This window comes from Rhagoletis pomonella, unplaced genomic scaffold, assembly GCF_013731165.1.
Source record: "Rhagoletis pomonella isolate Grant_MI unplaced genomic scaffold, Rhpom_1.0 Rhpom_scaffold_00001, whole genome shotgun sequence".
In the NCBI taxonomy this organism is placed as follows: Eukaryota; Metazoa; Arthropoda; class Insecta; order Diptera; family Tephritidae; genus Rhagoletis; species Rhagoletis pomonella.
In genome coordinates this window covers 35063661-35079930 of record NW_023458555.1, presented here as the reverse complement: position 1 = coordinate 35079930, position 16270 = coordinate 35063661, and the positions used below count along the sequence as shown (strand labels likewise).

General features: G+C 36.2%; 2 protein-coding genes across 2 annotated transcripts in view; one reads left to right on the top strand and one right to left on the bottom strand.

Moving 5' to 3' along the window:
* Positions 1-15341, bottom strand: part of LOC118745001 (probable cytochrome P450 6d4) — a 16749-nt gene extending 1408 nt beyond the window's left edge. The window contains exons 1-5 of the mRNA XM_036478533.1: positions 14619-15341; positions 14356-14508; positions 12345-12541; positions 12022-12261; positions 11534-11949 (exon numbers count right to left, since the gene is read on the bottom strand). Coding sequence (XP_036334426.1) covers positions 11534-11949; positions 12022-12261; positions 12345-12541; positions 14356-14508; positions 14619-15154 — 1542 coding nt within the window. The 5' untranslated portion in view covers positions 15155-15341. The remainder of the gene's footprint in view (positions 1-11533; positions 11950-12021; positions 12262-12344; positions 12542-14355; positions 14509-14618) is intronic.
* Positions 3562-9011, top strand: LOC118743489 (cardioactive peptide-like). The gene is made up of 3 exons (XM_036476214.1): positions 3562-3911; positions 7284-7347; positions 8572-9011. Exons 1-3 carry the CDS (start codon positions 3825-3827, stop codon positions 8850-8852), a joined length of 432 nt encoding a protein of 143 aa, XP_036332107.1. The 5' UTR covers positions 3562-3824; the 3' UTR covers positions 8853-9011.
* Positions 15342-16270: the final 929 nt, after the last annotated feature.

Below are 16270 nucleotides of genomic sequence, written 5' to 3'. Positions count from 1 at the left end.
TGCGTTGCTACGGGCTCGTCACTGTTGCTATTCTTAGATAAAAATTCTATTTCAAAACTTCAACATTTTAAAATTTTGAAAAGTTCTTGCATTTTTTAGTTAAGAATGTTCAAAAATCGAAAAAAGGTGACTGGCTTTTGTTATGAGTTTCATTAGACACCGCCACACATCTCATTTCATTTGGATTTCTTAAACTTTTTACTCACTTTTGTGCACAACTTTTGTCGTTAGAATTTTTTTTAATAACGTTTGCTTTGATTTCTTAAATATGCTTTAAAATGGGTAATTATCTTTGAAAACTCCTTTTTATCACTTTTCTATCGTTTATACTCATTCACTTTTTTTATGTATTTTTTTAATATTTTTTCCAGTCCCAATACTTTAGAAACGATCCCACAAGCACCCGTTCACTTCGAAAAGAATTTTCACATTGTCGCCGCGAATCGAGCGCGAACTTATTACTCGGCTTTCCGAAACATGCTTTTGCCACAATTGAGTTAATTTGCATATAAATAGAATTGGTTACGTTGCGTACTCGTAACGCTGCAGCATTTAGCGGCGAATTTCGGAAACACCAAAAGTTGCATGCGGCCGGCCGGTTTGGTGAGCGTTATTAGTCGATCGAAAGAGCAGTGCACAGTGGTTTATGTATAAGTGGAAATAAGTAAAAATTTTATAGGTCTTCAGATCTTTCATGGAATAGGGGTTGAATTCTATTGTACCACCACAACTTTGTTTTAAGAAGTATAAGCCTTAAAAATTTTACCAGCTGCGTTGAACTGCGGTTTTCTTTTTATCGGCTTTATGGCATTTTTAATGCGTTTTATAGGTTTGGTTTGTATGGCGGGTATGCCACCAGGTCCATTTTTCGTTGCTTTCTTCATTTAACAAACAGATTGTAGAATCCCTACGCCAACTCCTTCTAAACCTGAGCCTTGGGCTTTGATTGCCGCCTGGCTGTCTGAGTATATATTAATTTCCCTTACCGTAATTTTTCGTCTTCCGGACCACTGTAGTGTCTTTCAGGCGGAACTGATGGAAATCGACCGAGCCACAAAACTGGTCAAGTGTGATATGATATCCCAAGCTGATATCTATATCTTCAATGACAGCCAGGTTTTTTAATCAAATCCCTTATGAAACAGTTGACAACCTCCATGGTAGCCGTGAAATGTCACACATCTCTTAACGGAATTACTGAGTAATTTCGCCCAAAAGATGATATGGGTTCCGGGACACTGCGACATTGAAGGGAACTGCAAAGCCGATGAACTGGTGCGACTTGGCACCAAACTCCCTATGAGGATATAAACGATGATATGGAAATGTCCTTACAAACTTGCAAGCTACTTATCTTCGAGAGGTTCACTAAAGTGTAGAACAACAGATGGCATGACAAAATCTCCTGTAAAACTGCCAGGAAACTATGCCCAACGTTCAGCGCTAAACGCACTGACCCAATACTGAGCTTAAATACGCAAATATCATTTTTTTTTAGTATCTGTTATAACAGCACACCGTCTAATTGGCAGGCATGCCTATCCACTAGGCGTGCGGCTACATGACTTCTGTAAAAGTTGTCAAGATGAAGAAGAGGAGGAAACGATTTTGCACCTGTTATGCCAGTGCCCTGCTCTATTCAGACGAAAACTCTCCACACTGGGCAGACAATTCTTCGATCACCTGGAGGACCTTAGATGCGTTGAAACCAAGGGTCTTCTAAAATTCCTACGAAGCTCAAAATGGTTTTAGGAGGGATTTAGAGCTACTGACTCCACATGCGGTATCACAATGGGCCCAGAGCCTAAGTGTGTCTTACAGGCAACCGCGGCAGCCAATCGAATGCTTCCCTAATGTTTGAAACATATTAAAAACTACAAACCCCAGGCCTCAATTGTGAATTTTGTTTTTAATCCGTACTCTTATGTAGATAATTATTTTGTGAGCGACAAAGCTACACCGCGACTGTGGCTGTGGCCAGATTAGATCTATGTATGTCTATTTTTCGAACGACAGATAAGGTTCTTCCTCTCCTTTTGTGTCAAAATTACAAATTCATCAAAAATCATGTCGCCATCAAAAAAACGTTTAGATATAGAAGAAAAACATTGATCAATGTGTTTCAAATATGTATATTTAACTTAGAACACACTACAGTGATGTAAACATAGAAGCCTAAACTTAAAGTAGATGGAGAGCTTCCTGGAAAATACCTCTCCACATTCATGTAAAAATTCATTAGTGTCCACTTCTAACCACAGCTTCCCTAAATAAAATGTGCGTAAAGCAGGAGTTGACGGGAGATTAGCCCCACAGTGAAACGTATTTTCAGGGATGAAATCGAATCCTCAAAATTGTTTATGTATTGAAGTCAGTTCGGTAACTGGTGTAGCTAAGGCTAAGGCGAAGAAGCTGGAAAATGCATTTGAAGCAAGTATTTCTCGCTAATGTTTCTAGTAAAGGTGCCAACTTACCTCCTCAGGCTTTTACGATGGCTTTTACGATTTTAAATTCGATTTTTTTTTTTGGAGTGTTTAATGGGAAATGAGCTGAAGAGTAGACCTAATTCACCACTTTCTATGTCGCCGCCTACGTTCCCAGGTCATGGGACTCTAACTGTTTTGGGTTCCCAAAGCTCTTCATACGAAAAAAATTTTCGTTGTTGTAGGTATTAATGTACTCGTACTTTACGAAAAAATGGCACTGAAGATGGCGCAACGCCGAGTCTGTTTTATTCACCTAACCATATTAGACAGGGGATGGCGAAAATGAGTTCCAAAAAAGTCATACTCCCATCCCGTCGGAAGAAACAACCAACACCAATGCACTTCTGTCATTAACGGGATCTCTAAACCTCCACAAGTTTGCATGCAGGCCATTTTAGCAAAAAAAAACTGTTTGAAACTTATTTTGAATCTGAAAACAATCCAAGAAAATTTTTACAGTACAAAAAATCGAGTCCACAACAACAAATTTATAGGTATTTATTTGTATTTCATTATTTTTAGCATACACTCGCTAACATAGAAACCATGAGAGTATTCTTAAAGACTTCTAATCATTGTGTAATCAAATACATATTTGGGGTATTCACAACGGCGTTGTATGTCGTAAACTTTAAACGCCTAAAAATTATATTAAGGGATTTCGCGCAAAGTACCATCAAAGTTATATTTTGAATTTTTTCAGTGTTAAAAAATAGTTGGTTGTCGTTTCAAATTCTCTAAATATTTATTTATGCTTTTAAAGTTTACGACATACAACAATACGACACTTACGGCACCGTTATGAATCCCTCAAATATAAACAGGTCTTCGGCTAACTAAATACCATGAAAGAAAATATTAAAAAGAACAACGAAAAGCAGAAACAAAAGGCAATTATGATTTGAGGTCCTGCAACGCTAACCACGAAAACCGCTTTCTCAACGCAGCAGTGGGTCCTGTCGCCGACAAATGTTAGTGACTATGAATGTAGTATGTATATACAAGTTCACACATTGCAATGCCAACAATCAACAGCCAACACTTCCATAACAGTTAGGATTTTGTATTTCGCCTTGGTTTGCTAGCTCAGGGACAATTAAAAGTTAAGCCGTCCACTTTAACGGTCAATTGTGCATCGAACGTGGCCCGGAGCAGTTTATCGCAAGAAAGCTTTCAAGATTCACGAATTTCAAGACAAAGTACCATATGCAGGAATTTTCAAAAAATTGTGAAAAGTGAAAAGTTTGTTTCAATTATTTTCTGAAATTGAAAATAAATTACTAAAGGTGTAAAGAGAATTTGTTTGCAAGTTAAAAAATTAATTAATTTTTAATTAACATGTTGCTATGGAAAGTATGCTCATTCATTTGCTTGCTGTGTATACATTCTACATTTCAAATTGAGCTGGATAATAACTATTTAAATGTGAGAATAATGAGTGCTACTTAAATTTTTTAGATATCGAAATGTGGGAACAAATATAGGACTTTTTGGTATAAAAGTTTATGGAAAAAACTAATTTTGTAATCAGAAAATACAGTTACCGAAAAATATTCAGAACAGCCAAAAACACCAAATGAATTTTATGAGGAGCAGGGATCGAAACTACATAGGTCCTACGGAGTGATAGTATGCTACGCACCCCTTATAACTAATCCACAGCGGCCGGTATTTAATAATAATAATAGATTGGCGCTTACACATATGTTAGTGTTTGGCCGAGCTTCTCCTCCGATTTGTGGCGTGCGCCTTGATGTTGTCACACAGAGCGGAGGGACCTACAGTTTTACGCCGACTCCGAACGGCGATTGTATTTTTACGAGAAGCTTCTTTTCATGGCCGAGGGACGACCGCTGTTAAGAAAAAACCTTTTTCTGTACTTTTTGCGATGTTGCTTTGACCTGGGCTTGAACCCAGGCGTTGCGGAGTGGAAGCGCGCACAGCTTACCACTACACCACAGCGGCCGGTATTTAGGAGTTGCTAAATAATAATAACCCTATGTAGGGGGCAGGAGCTTATATAGAGAAAAAATGTTTTTAATTAATTTTTAATTTTTTTGTGTATTTAATAGAAATTTTTGGGTTTAAAAAAGTATGAGTTTTCTGTTGTCATTTACAACGATACCAATTTTTTAAAAATCGTGTTGTAACTTTTTTGTTTAAAATATTTTTTTTTAAAAAAATGTATTTCTGGCTTTTAAGTATTTTTTTCTGAAATTTTTATATACGAAGTATACAAATGTGCACCAGAAGAAAGGGAGTTTAATCGCATTTACAACGATACCAAATTTGACAAAATCGGTTTGTTTTTTTTCTATGTTACATTTTTTTTTATAAAAAAGGTACTTTATCCTTTTAAGTGTTTTTTCTCAAATTTTTTATACAAGGTATACAGAAAAAGGAAGAAGAAAGGTATCAGAAGAAGGTTTGATTGCGTTTACAACGATATCAATTTATTGAAAATGGGTTAGTAATTTTTTTATTTAAAATATTTTGTGGTAAAGAAAAGGTATTTTTTCCTTTCAAAAGTTTTATCTCAAATTTTTACATACGAAGTTTAATCTCGTTTACAACGATACTAATTTTTTAAAAATCATTTCAAGATTGTTTGCAATGTAAGGTTTTTAATTTTTCGAACACCCGACTTTTGACCCCTCGTAGCACCTGTAATATGAGTTTGCACAAAAAAGTTATGTACAATTTAAATAAGACCAAAAGGCGGACTACGTCTATATTTGTAGCTTTTTAGATATTTACATATACTAATAAAAAATAATTGTTTACCAAAGTTCCTATTTCGAACTTTAAAGGCCCATATCTCGATTTCGGAGGCTAACTTCGAACCTTTCACTCAATCTCCTAAAAAAATTGGTTTGGTCCAATTCCCAGCCGAGTGGTGTACAGTGTTATGATTAGCTTTCGCTTAGTGCTTGACCGAGCTTCTCCTCCAATTTATGGTGTGCGTTCTGATTTTAGAGGCAAATGGATTAAATGGGAAGCTTTTTCAAGACAGAATTACACTCGGATGTTTGCCATTGCCTGCTGAGGGCGGTGGCTGTTAGAAAAAAAAACGTGTTTTTTTATTTGAATGCTGCTCGGACCATGGATCGACCTCAGTCCTACGGAGTGGTAGTATGCACCTCTAACGATTCAGCAACAGCGGCTAGATTTCTAGGAAATGGTTTAGGAAAAGAAGCAATAGCACGGTTCACAAAAATTTGGAGATTTGTGATCTCGAAAACGGGACCTACCTCAGCTTACAACATTTTTGGTACTCATTGCAAATCCGTCTAGATTTTTTAGCAAGTCTAGTTTTAGAGAAAAAACTATTGTAGTGTCCAAAATGACAAATTTCAAATCTTAAAAAAAAAATTAATTTGGACATAGTGTTTCCTAAGAAACAAACAACCTGTTAAAAAAAAAAAAAAAGCAATTCTTCTGATGGATTCTACCTCATTTCGATGAGTTGAGTAGAAATGCGTAAAAAAAAATCTTGTTTTCTAGATCAAACTCGTCTAAATTTGATTGAACTGATTTGTGATTTTCGGGATTTTTCGAAACTTTTCAAGAATTTGTTGCGATGTTGGTTGTGGCGTTTCCGACGGAGTAAGGAGTATGATGTAATGTGGTGAGATAAAGAAAACCGTTTCACAATACATAGTTTTCTTCGCAGATTTTGTAATTTTTTTCAAAGCTTATTCACTCAAAGTTTATATTTACAATGATTTTGAGACGAAAAATTATAATATTATGAATTTTTGAAAAATAGGCGCAGCCGCGCCCACTTATGACTACATGTGTATATCTTGGTAACTGCTCAACCAATTTTCTCAAACTTGGCATAGTTGGTGGCCTTCGTAAAACATACCAAATTGTTGCAAATTTAAAAAATCGGCCAATAACCACGCCCACATCCCTTATAACGGTAATTTAGAGAAATACGAAGTCTTCGATAAATCAGTAAATACGGAAGCTAATTTATTCAAAATTGCTGTTTGCAATAATTCATTAGCAAAAAATACGTTTATGATAAAATTCAGGAAAATGGGCGTGACACCGCCTACTTATGACCACATATGTGTATCTCGGTAACCGTTTGACCAATTTATACCAAAACCGGTATGATTGTCGTGCTTGCCACGTATAAGCAAAACTTTGAAAATTACTGAAATCGGACTAAAATTACACCCACTTTTCACATAACGGTAAATTTCAGAAATGCTAGAAACTTCGAAACTTAAGGACGCTAATTTACTCAAAATTTATACCAACAAAAATCCCTTCAAAAAAGTAGCATTATTATAGAATTTCGGAGAATGGGCGTGGCACCGCCCACATATAACTATATAAGTTTATCACATCTAACGTAACTTCCTGTCGAAGATGTTTGAAATATGGGTAAAACCACCCCTGCTTACCATGTAGAGGCAGCATCAAGCTCAAGTCTCGGAGTCCACGCATATAACAAGGTGTCGGTAACGTCGAAACGATGTTTAACCGGAGATTAGAGTCAACCAGGCTTTGAGTAGATAGACCTAATACATCCAACCCGAATCGTGAGTCAGACGCACCGAGTATGACGCCTATTATAATTCTGGTTATTAATAAACTTTTTCATCTACGTGAAATTTGCTACTTTGGTTCAAATCAGAATTTATGACACCAAAAATACGGAAATGAGCCAGTTTGGTTGACTGCCCCCAAAATTATATTTATGGCGAAAGAAAGACTCATACATTCTGAGCGCTCATAAAATTGTTTAAAGGGTACTTTTTAATTGTACTTTTTCTTTTACAGCACAAATTAAGTGGCGTCATTCAATGGAAGTATGAGAAGCGGCCGTTTTGTAATGCTTTTACAGGTATGTACTTGTATATTCTATAACTCTGAAAAGGTATAAAATATTTTTTATGTATAAATGCTAGGTTCTGTTTTCGCAGTGAAAAATTGACTTATGTATATACATATGTATGCATATTAGGGTGGTCCAAATTAATTAAAGCCGGAATATTAATGCTCTCACCCCAAGGATTGTTCTATATCGGAAAAAATATACCTCTATATATTTTTTTTAATAAAATATTTTTTAGAGGTCGCTTAAAGCGCTCAAAGTATTCCATGTATTTTATATGGGGGAAAAACAACTTTTCGTAGAAATGTTATACAATTCTTGAAAATCAATATTTTTCAATCGGAAAACTCTGGTTCTCTTTAGGAGACTTCCAATGCCAATATCCAATTTCTTATTTATCCATTTTTTAATACTAAAGATTTTTAATTTATCCTTCCAATGCATATCCTTCTGACGTCATAACAAATGCCGACTATTCACCCAAATTTCAAACTTTTTAACCAGAGCCTTTAGAAAAAATTGTGGTATGCAGTTTGATTTTAGAGAATTTTTTTGGTTGAAGGTGTTTCCATACAAGTATCTTCGAAAATTTTCTTTTATATGGAGGGCACTGCCAGCAAAAAAAAAAATTGCCAAAAATCAACGGTATTTTTTTAGCAGCTTGAAATTTACACTTCATTATATAATAATAAAATGGGCTACAAAACTGCATACCACATTTTTTTCAAAAGATTCGCGAAATTTTTATAACTGTAAGGGCCGTGGGTGCCGAGGCGCGAATACGCTGACTGATTAAAATTAGAGAAATTCTAGTATATTTTGCAACTTTTAATGATAGACAAGGCCTTTACCACCCGTCATACCTTGTTCTTTTTAAAGATGAAGCCCGTTTGATGCCGTGAGGATGCGTGTTTCGAACAAAACGTAATCAGGTCTGACTCGGGCACTGCTATAAAAAGTGTGCTTCAAAGAGACAGTTATTTTAGCGGGTGTCTCTCCTTTGAATCCTAGGTCTTCCTTACCTTTGGTAACCCCTAATAAAATGTCAACGACCAAACAGAAATTTGTAGTCTAAAAAGCAAAAAGATTTTATCAGACTGAAATTATTCACCTATTTTTAGTTTACTCTCTTCATTTACTAATAATTATTAAATACTTTTTAAGTTAGGTCTACTGAAAACAAGTATTCCTTTTCACTGATTGTTTATTTTTTTACATTTACTTAATTCAAAGGTTGCGGCAAGAAACGGTCATCTCTTCCACCTTATCCCTTATGGAAACGCGCCGATATTGATGAAGCAAAAGCGTACAACAGCGATGATGTGGCCGAAGGACTAAGTGATCTCATCGATATAAATGCTGAACCGGCTGTGGAAAATGTACAAAAACAAATTATGTCCCAGGCTAAGATATTTGAAGCCATTAAAGAGGCCAGCAAGGAAATATTCCGCCAGAAGAATAGACAAAGAATGAGGCAACTTGAAGAGAATCAAGATACAGTTGAAGGAGTTTAGGCAACAAAAAAGAAAAGGAATGAAAATGACAAGAACAAAAAGATATAGAAAGTGTTAACGCATATAGAAAAGAAGCTATAGTAATAAAAACTCTTTGAAAAAAGTAATAAAACTAAAACTAATAAAAAAATTACAAATGCATGTAGCGTTACTACGCCTATGTAGTTAGTAAAAACAGTTCAGCTCGAATTACTCCATATTTTCAGAATCATTATAATTTGGCTCTCAAAGGGCCTTGGCTCAAATTAAAGGTCTTGAATAGCACTAAAAGACACTTCGTGTTCGAAGGATATAGAATTGTGTGAGGGATGCACAGCTGCAAGCAAATAAAAAAATGCAATAAATAATACATTTTTTAAATTGATTGGTACAGTGCAATCGTATTGCTCGTCTAAAAATCTATAATATTAGTGTAATAAGAAATATAAAAAATTTCTTTTTAATAAATGCAGTGGATTCTGCATGTTTTTTTTTTTTTTTGAAGACCACTATTTTTTGCCAATTGTTTTAAGGTCACGGAGTAATTGTGGTCCAATGGTAATATTCTTCCGTATAAAATTTTTGATTCTTATTCAGTAAATTTAAGTAAAATTACCACATCATATGATAATTTTACTTTTACAGCTTCTGACTGTCATTCAAATCGCAGCGCACGACGTCCAGATATTTATGTCTGCGTATTCTCTGAGTAGCGACCAAACATCCTTTTGGGAGCGAACTAAATTGCGAAGGCGTAAAACCTCGCCATTTGCCACGTAACGCAGCGCAAATTCGGAGTTGCATTTGTGGTGGGAGGCGTTCACCCCGATGGTCGAACGTCTAGCCACAATCCGCATTAAAGCGATATTCTTAAACATCTCGCTCATATTTGCCAATGCCCCCATGGGAGAGAAGGACGAGGTGCCCAAGGATATCTTCTATGAACGCTTGGAGCTTGCATATGAGGGCTGTCGCCTACATGATATCAAAATCATGCTTGGCGATTTCAATGCCAAGGTGGGCAAGGACGGAACCTTTGGCGCCACTGTCGCAAAAATTCAGCCTCCACAACGAAACGTCCGATAACGAACTGAGGCTGATCGACTTCGCCGGGGCCCGAAACATGATATTATGTAGTACTAGGTTCCGGCTTAAAGATCATCATCAAGCTATACGTCACGTCGACCATGTTGTTATAGACGTAAGGCGCGCTTACAGTATTTTGGATATACGTAAACTCCGAGGGCCAAACATCGACTCGGACCACTATCTTGTTGCATCCAAGATAGCACCCGCCTCTGTGCAGCAAAAAACTTGCGCCCAACAATGCAAGCAAAGCTTAACGTCGAAAAACCAATCACAACAAACGGCCAATTTATTCGCCGTCCGATTTTCCCACATCTTCTCTCTGAGAGCGCTCTTCAACAAACCGACATACGCAAGCAGTGGAAACACATTTCTCGCTCATTAAGTACCGCCGCCGAGGAAGAGAGAGGCCGAGATACCTGAGTGCGAAGAGCTGGAAATGCTGGCTGACAGGACAAACGCCTGAAAATTTTATCAGAGAGTTAGGCAACTTACGAAAGGTTTCAAGACCAGGGCCAACCCTGTAGGAACCAAGAGACCGATGTCCAGAACGTACTTAAGTTATGGAGGGAACACTTTTCCACGCTATTGAAATGAAGCAGCACTGAAAGTAGTGGAGAAGCGAACCCGAGCTTCCACACCTTCATTGGGATTAAGGCCGTTTCTAATGAAAAATTTTGTGGAAAATCCACAATAATTTACACATGGTAGAAGATATAGTACACATCTCTTCTCCTTGACTTATTCCTTTTGGTAATTAACCGATTCATAAATAACTAAACAAAAATTTTCAAAAGCGCAATCAAACCATAATGGCTTTATTTCTATTGATAGTTGGAATTAAGGCGATATCGAAATTATGGTTTTATTTCCAATCGCCATTATCGCCTTATTGCGAATGGTGTTATAGCACCCCACCGTAGCATGCAGCGTTCTAATATTTGTTTTATAAAATACTTTAATTGCGATCTTTTGATGAAGATTGATTTAAGAAGTCTAATGACGTGGGACTCCGTTAGGAATACACTTGGGAGTCTGCCCAAGACAACTGAAGTCTTTGATTTTAGCCTAACGATGCCCGCTACAATGCCTATAAAAAGTGTCAATAAAGATTATATTGAAGTCATATACAATTTTAACTTGATCCGGATCAACTAGTTAATTCGGAATTATCGCGGGAATTAACTGCAGTTGATCCGGATTAAGTCCTGCAGCTTATCCTCAAAATTAACGCGGATCAGGGAAATTTTCGATGACAACTCTGGCCAAAACGGGCAGCTTTTGTCGATTGCGCATAAGCAAATATAGTAAGCGAGTTTTGCATCCGCGGTAGCCGATTGGTGAGAGCGGCATACTACAATTCCGTAGGACCCAGATTCGATCCTCGAATTTATTTATTATTTATTTATTAGTTTATTTGGACTTAAAAAATTAAAACGATGTTAATAATAAAAATGTAGGTACATATGTATATATACTCATGTACAAAAATATACTTATCTAAGAATTACTAAAATGTTATTCATTTAAATATTTTGTTACATGCAGCAATACTTTCAATAATCTTAGCACCAAGGAAATTACATTCAAGTTTCAGAATCTTATGCCTACTATCAATTTTGGACCTGGGCTTTCTTCGATAGCCGTACTTTGACGCCACCTTTCGGTTGAATACCCACGGAGTGGTTATCGATAATAATTTCTCGTCTACTCATAATTTCAATATTGAAGTTTTGTAAAACTTTTACAATGCCCAACTTCGAGTTGATCATGCCCATACGCAGAGCAATACACTGACGTGGGCCAGCGCCGAACGGCATGTAAGCGTTGGCATTATAATTTGGACTTCCAGGCAAAAAGCGATCCGGGTCGTATGTCATCGGATTCGGAAAGTATTGTGGGTCACGATGAATACCGAGCAGCGGTATAACAATGGGTATGCCTTTCTCGATGACATGACTGGTGCCGGGTATGGTGTAGTCTTGTGTACATTCACGATTCAAGAAGGGCAACGGATATTTCCGATTGGTTTCTGCAAAAGGGGGAAAAAATAAAAACATGTCAACAATTTTCTTTTTTGGTTTTGTTTTCCATTATCAATTACCTTGTAAACATAATTCGAGAAAAGACATTTCACGCAAGGCATCATAGCTCAACTGACCGTTGTGGCGTTCCAGCACTTCATCCACTTCCTTCTTGGCGCGTGCCAACAGGTCTGGGTATTGCGCCAATTCGAAGATGGTGAAAGCAGCTGAAGAGCTAGTAGTCTCCTGACCAGCAATATAGAAAATGAAACCCTGCGCACCAATGTGGTCGATAGTGAATTCGTTTTGTTCGCCAGTGGCTATGGGAAAGGGAATGTATAGGCAAGGTCTAAGATACGGATACATATATACTATATGGGACATGATTTCAAGCGTTTCATACCTGCATTGGGGTTTGTGCTCCAATTTTCATCATCCTCGGTGATTTTGCCCGTGTTCCGTAGCTGCATCATCAATTGCAACATATCTTTGCGTACTATATTGTGTTTCTCACGATATTCAATTGTCTCTTTCATAATGTCACGCAAACCAACGGCTGTGTAGTTTTTTAGACCCAAGCGAAACATGAATTTGATGATGCTGTCAAGTGCATGTAGGGAAGAAAAAGAAGTTAAGTAGTTGCTCTACAAGGATATTTTCAATTGAAAACTAGTGTTAAGATTTACATTGAACCCGATTTTCTACATATATGCATATTTACAGCCAGGGTAACTTATCTACATATACCCCCAAAGAACTCGCTGTTGAGTTTATGGCTATCAGGTAAATAACTCCTTACAACATTCAGGGTATTAAACCTAAGGCAGGATGTTGAGGAATAAGAGGAACTTTGGACAAATGCTCGTCCGAAGCTCTGAATGAAATTCTGGCTAAGACTTGTAAATCTTTTGTAAGACAATTGAAAGACAGTAGGTCGGTTTGAAAGACTTTCATTATTCTGGCTTTCTGACTTTCATGTCTTACAAAAAAACTATCTTGCAGTCGCAATGGCCGAGTCAGAAAAACATTCGAAGATTCGAAAGATCCAAGTTTTTCGAGATCTCGGGCAGTGTATTTTTAAATTTTTTCTTTCGTTTTTTTGTTTAATTTTCTTCGAATTATTAGATGTTATTGTTGTAAAATTTCTTAGAAAACAATATTTTTTATGTTTCTTTTTTTAATTTCACTTTTGGATTTTATAGTTGTAAAAATAAAAATATATCTAGATATCATCACTTGAAATGCAAAGTCATAACTAATAAAAAAATTCAAAATTCACTTTTTGATTTATATGATGGATTTCATTGACTTACAACTATCCACATCATTTTATGAAAAAATAATTAAAATATTAGTCACAACTTTTTCCATTTCATTTACGATGTTGTTACGTGTTTTTGCATTTCTGGTGACGATACATATATTTTTTTAAATTTTTGTTAGTTTTATATATTTTTTTTTTGATTTCTTTTAATTTTTAGATTATATTTTTCTAAAAAGAAACGTGTTTTTATTTTTTTTTTATTTTTTAGAAATTTATTTTAAATTTTTTAATAATTATAATTTTTTTATTTAATTTTCATTTAATTTTTAGATGTTATGGCTCTAAAAAGAAATATATTCGCTTTTAAATCACTTAACTTTTGGAAAGTTTAATAATATATGTATGTACATATATTTTTTGAACTCGCAGGCCTGCGAAATTTACATATGTAACAAGTATACATATTTTAGAACTTTTAGCAATTTGCATGGAAAGAAGAAAATTAATAAACTTACAATTGAATTTTTTACTTCACAACAAAAAAAAACCGCCGACTGGAATATAAAAATCTAGGAGTGCCGGAAATTTCTACATGATCCAATGAGCGGATCTAACAAAAAATATATATATATATATCGAAATGAGTACACTTGATCCAATGTTTTGCTCTGACATACATAAACAAATATTCATAAGAATTAATAACCTCGTTCTTTTTGAAAATTCAATTATAAATTAATTTTTGTATTTTCATGCTAACAACTATCGATGTGCTTGAGAAAACTCAAAGATGTATAATCTAATTTACCACACCTAGATATTCCAAAAAAATAACATAATTATTGGAGGGGGTAAAAAGTTAAATTTCGCAGGCCTGTGTTTTTAGAAAACTTATTGCTAAAGGACTAACAGAATACGGCAAATACCCCCAAGTTAGCAGATCTTTCAATTTTGCTTTGGAAGGCAGAAAAAAGAGCTTACAAGAAAAGGGCTTACGAATGTCTTTTAAAAATGGCTGGTATTACTGATATGGAAGTTCTTACCCTCCAAAAAGTACAGTGTAAGGAGTCACGCCAGATAAAAAAAAAACCCAGCCCTAATACATATATTATTAATTTTATTATCAGCTACATATCATATAAGTACTTACGACGGGCACAAGAATATAAACATTGCAAAATTGGCACTGAACAAATTGTTACGGCGCGCTTTGTGTACAAGGGTTCTGAATTTATTCTTGGGATCTTCAAAGCTGTTGATTTCCAAACCAAAGATAACAGAACCGATAATATCAATGGCATAGCTGTGGAATAAATAGATAAGCATAAAATCAATTCGTAGTTATTTCTTTGTTATTTGTATGACTCAGAGAGTAACGAGTAGTACGTAGACTCATTTTGGACTCATACTCACGTCACAAATACATCTTTCAAGTCCAACTCCGCGCTACCCTCCTCCGGCAGCACTTTATTCAGATGTGCAACCATTTTATTGCCAATGTCGTCGGAAGTGTGAAACATTGCCTTCAATTTGCCCGAACTGAAGGAAGGTGTAAGCTTCTGACGCAACGAGCGCCAACTTTGACCGCGTAAACCAAATAAACTGCATGACAAGGGATCACGCTTCTCGTCCACATAAATGCCACGATCGTGAAAACTACTAAAATCTTGTATAAGTATTTGTCGCGCCAATTCGGGATCGCGTATTAGCACCGCCGGTCGAAAAAGTAAATAAACGCCCACGAATGGTGAATTTGACTTTAAGTAGGCGTCATAAATTGCCACGCCCATAGATTTTTCATGTTTCACCACCGATTTCAAACAACCGCAAGGTATTTGCATATCGGTGGGATCGGTGGGAAAATTACGACGATTCCAATAAGAATACTGCTGTCTGATCAACCAGAAAAGTATTGTAACCAGCAGTAGACCAAGGAGTAGCACAATCATTTTCACTTAAATGTGTTAACGTAATTACATATGTTATTGTTGCACTTTGAACAACAAGTATTTAAATGTTTATAATATACATATATGTAAGTCGTATATGAACCGGTATAAGAGTGAACGCAATATTGACTACTATTACGCTACTTTTCTACGTCCTATTTGGCGTATGGCCTGCAGTAAACTGATTTTTGGTTGGGTAGCTGCACTGCTGAATTCATGAAAAAAAAACCCAAACAAAGGGGAGAAACGATCCCTGCAGCAATAAGGCAGCCAATTTTCCGTAAAGGACTAGTACTGCACTGGTTAAAATTTGACTGGTCAGAATTGGACATTTGCTTGCATCGAAAATGTCAGCCTTCGACCAGTCAGTCCCCAAGGAACCGGCCTAGAGATAGACGAACAGTTTGGCAGTGACAGGGTGGTGTTGTCTTGCAATTCAATAAAAAAAATTTAAAGAACACTACCCTGTAAATATATATATTTTTTTGTGTGTTTCCGAATTATAAAAAAGCTTCCGCGAAGTGCAGAACGCAATCTTACTCCAACGAAAAAAATCTCCAAAATTGGACTAGTCCAGGGGATTTATGCTGTAACTGTGAGTTTTCATCTGTACACTGAAAATTGTGTACACTTCTTCATTTTGCGATTCTGGAAGAGTGAGAATGAGTTTTAACTGTCAAAATTGTGTACACTTCTCTTCCGAAAAATTCACTGAATTTTAGTCGGTGAGTTTTTGGTTGTGAGTTTTGCACTCGGTGTACACTATATTTTCTCACAGTTACAGAGTAGAGCCCCAGGACTATCTTACGGTCAGTGTTGATTGGACCGGTCCTTTTCCAATGACACGCCAATGCTAAAATGGCAGTTGAAACTATTGGCAGGGGAATTATGAGGGACTAGTGCTGGTAACAATAGAGACTATCTGAGGGCTAACCTAGGGTGAGTCTGAATTGCTGCAGGGATCACACAGTGACGTTATCTTGTACATATTTACACTTGCATAAATATCTCCATATGTACGTAGCAGTAGTATATGTTATGTCTCTTATCAACAAACAAGGCGGTTTTTATCTCTCTGACTTTTATTTAAAACTTAACTAAATGATTTCATGGTTA

What these genes read in the sequence shown, in the direction of transcription:
- LOC118743489 (XM_036476214.1), top strand. Translation starts at nt 3,825, where the DNA reads ATGTTGCTATGGAAAGTATGCTCATTCATTTGCTTGCTGTGTATACAT. An exon ending in TGGATAATAACTATTTAAAT is followed by an intron (nt 3,912 to 7,283) that starts GTGAGAATAATG and finishes TTTCTTTTACAG; the next exon opens with CACAAATTAAGTGGCGTCAT. An exon ending in GTTTTGTAATGCTTTTACAG is followed by an intron (nt 7,348 to 8,571) that starts GTATGTACTTGT and finishes CTTAATTCAAAG; the next exon opens with GTTGCGGCAAGAAACGGTCA.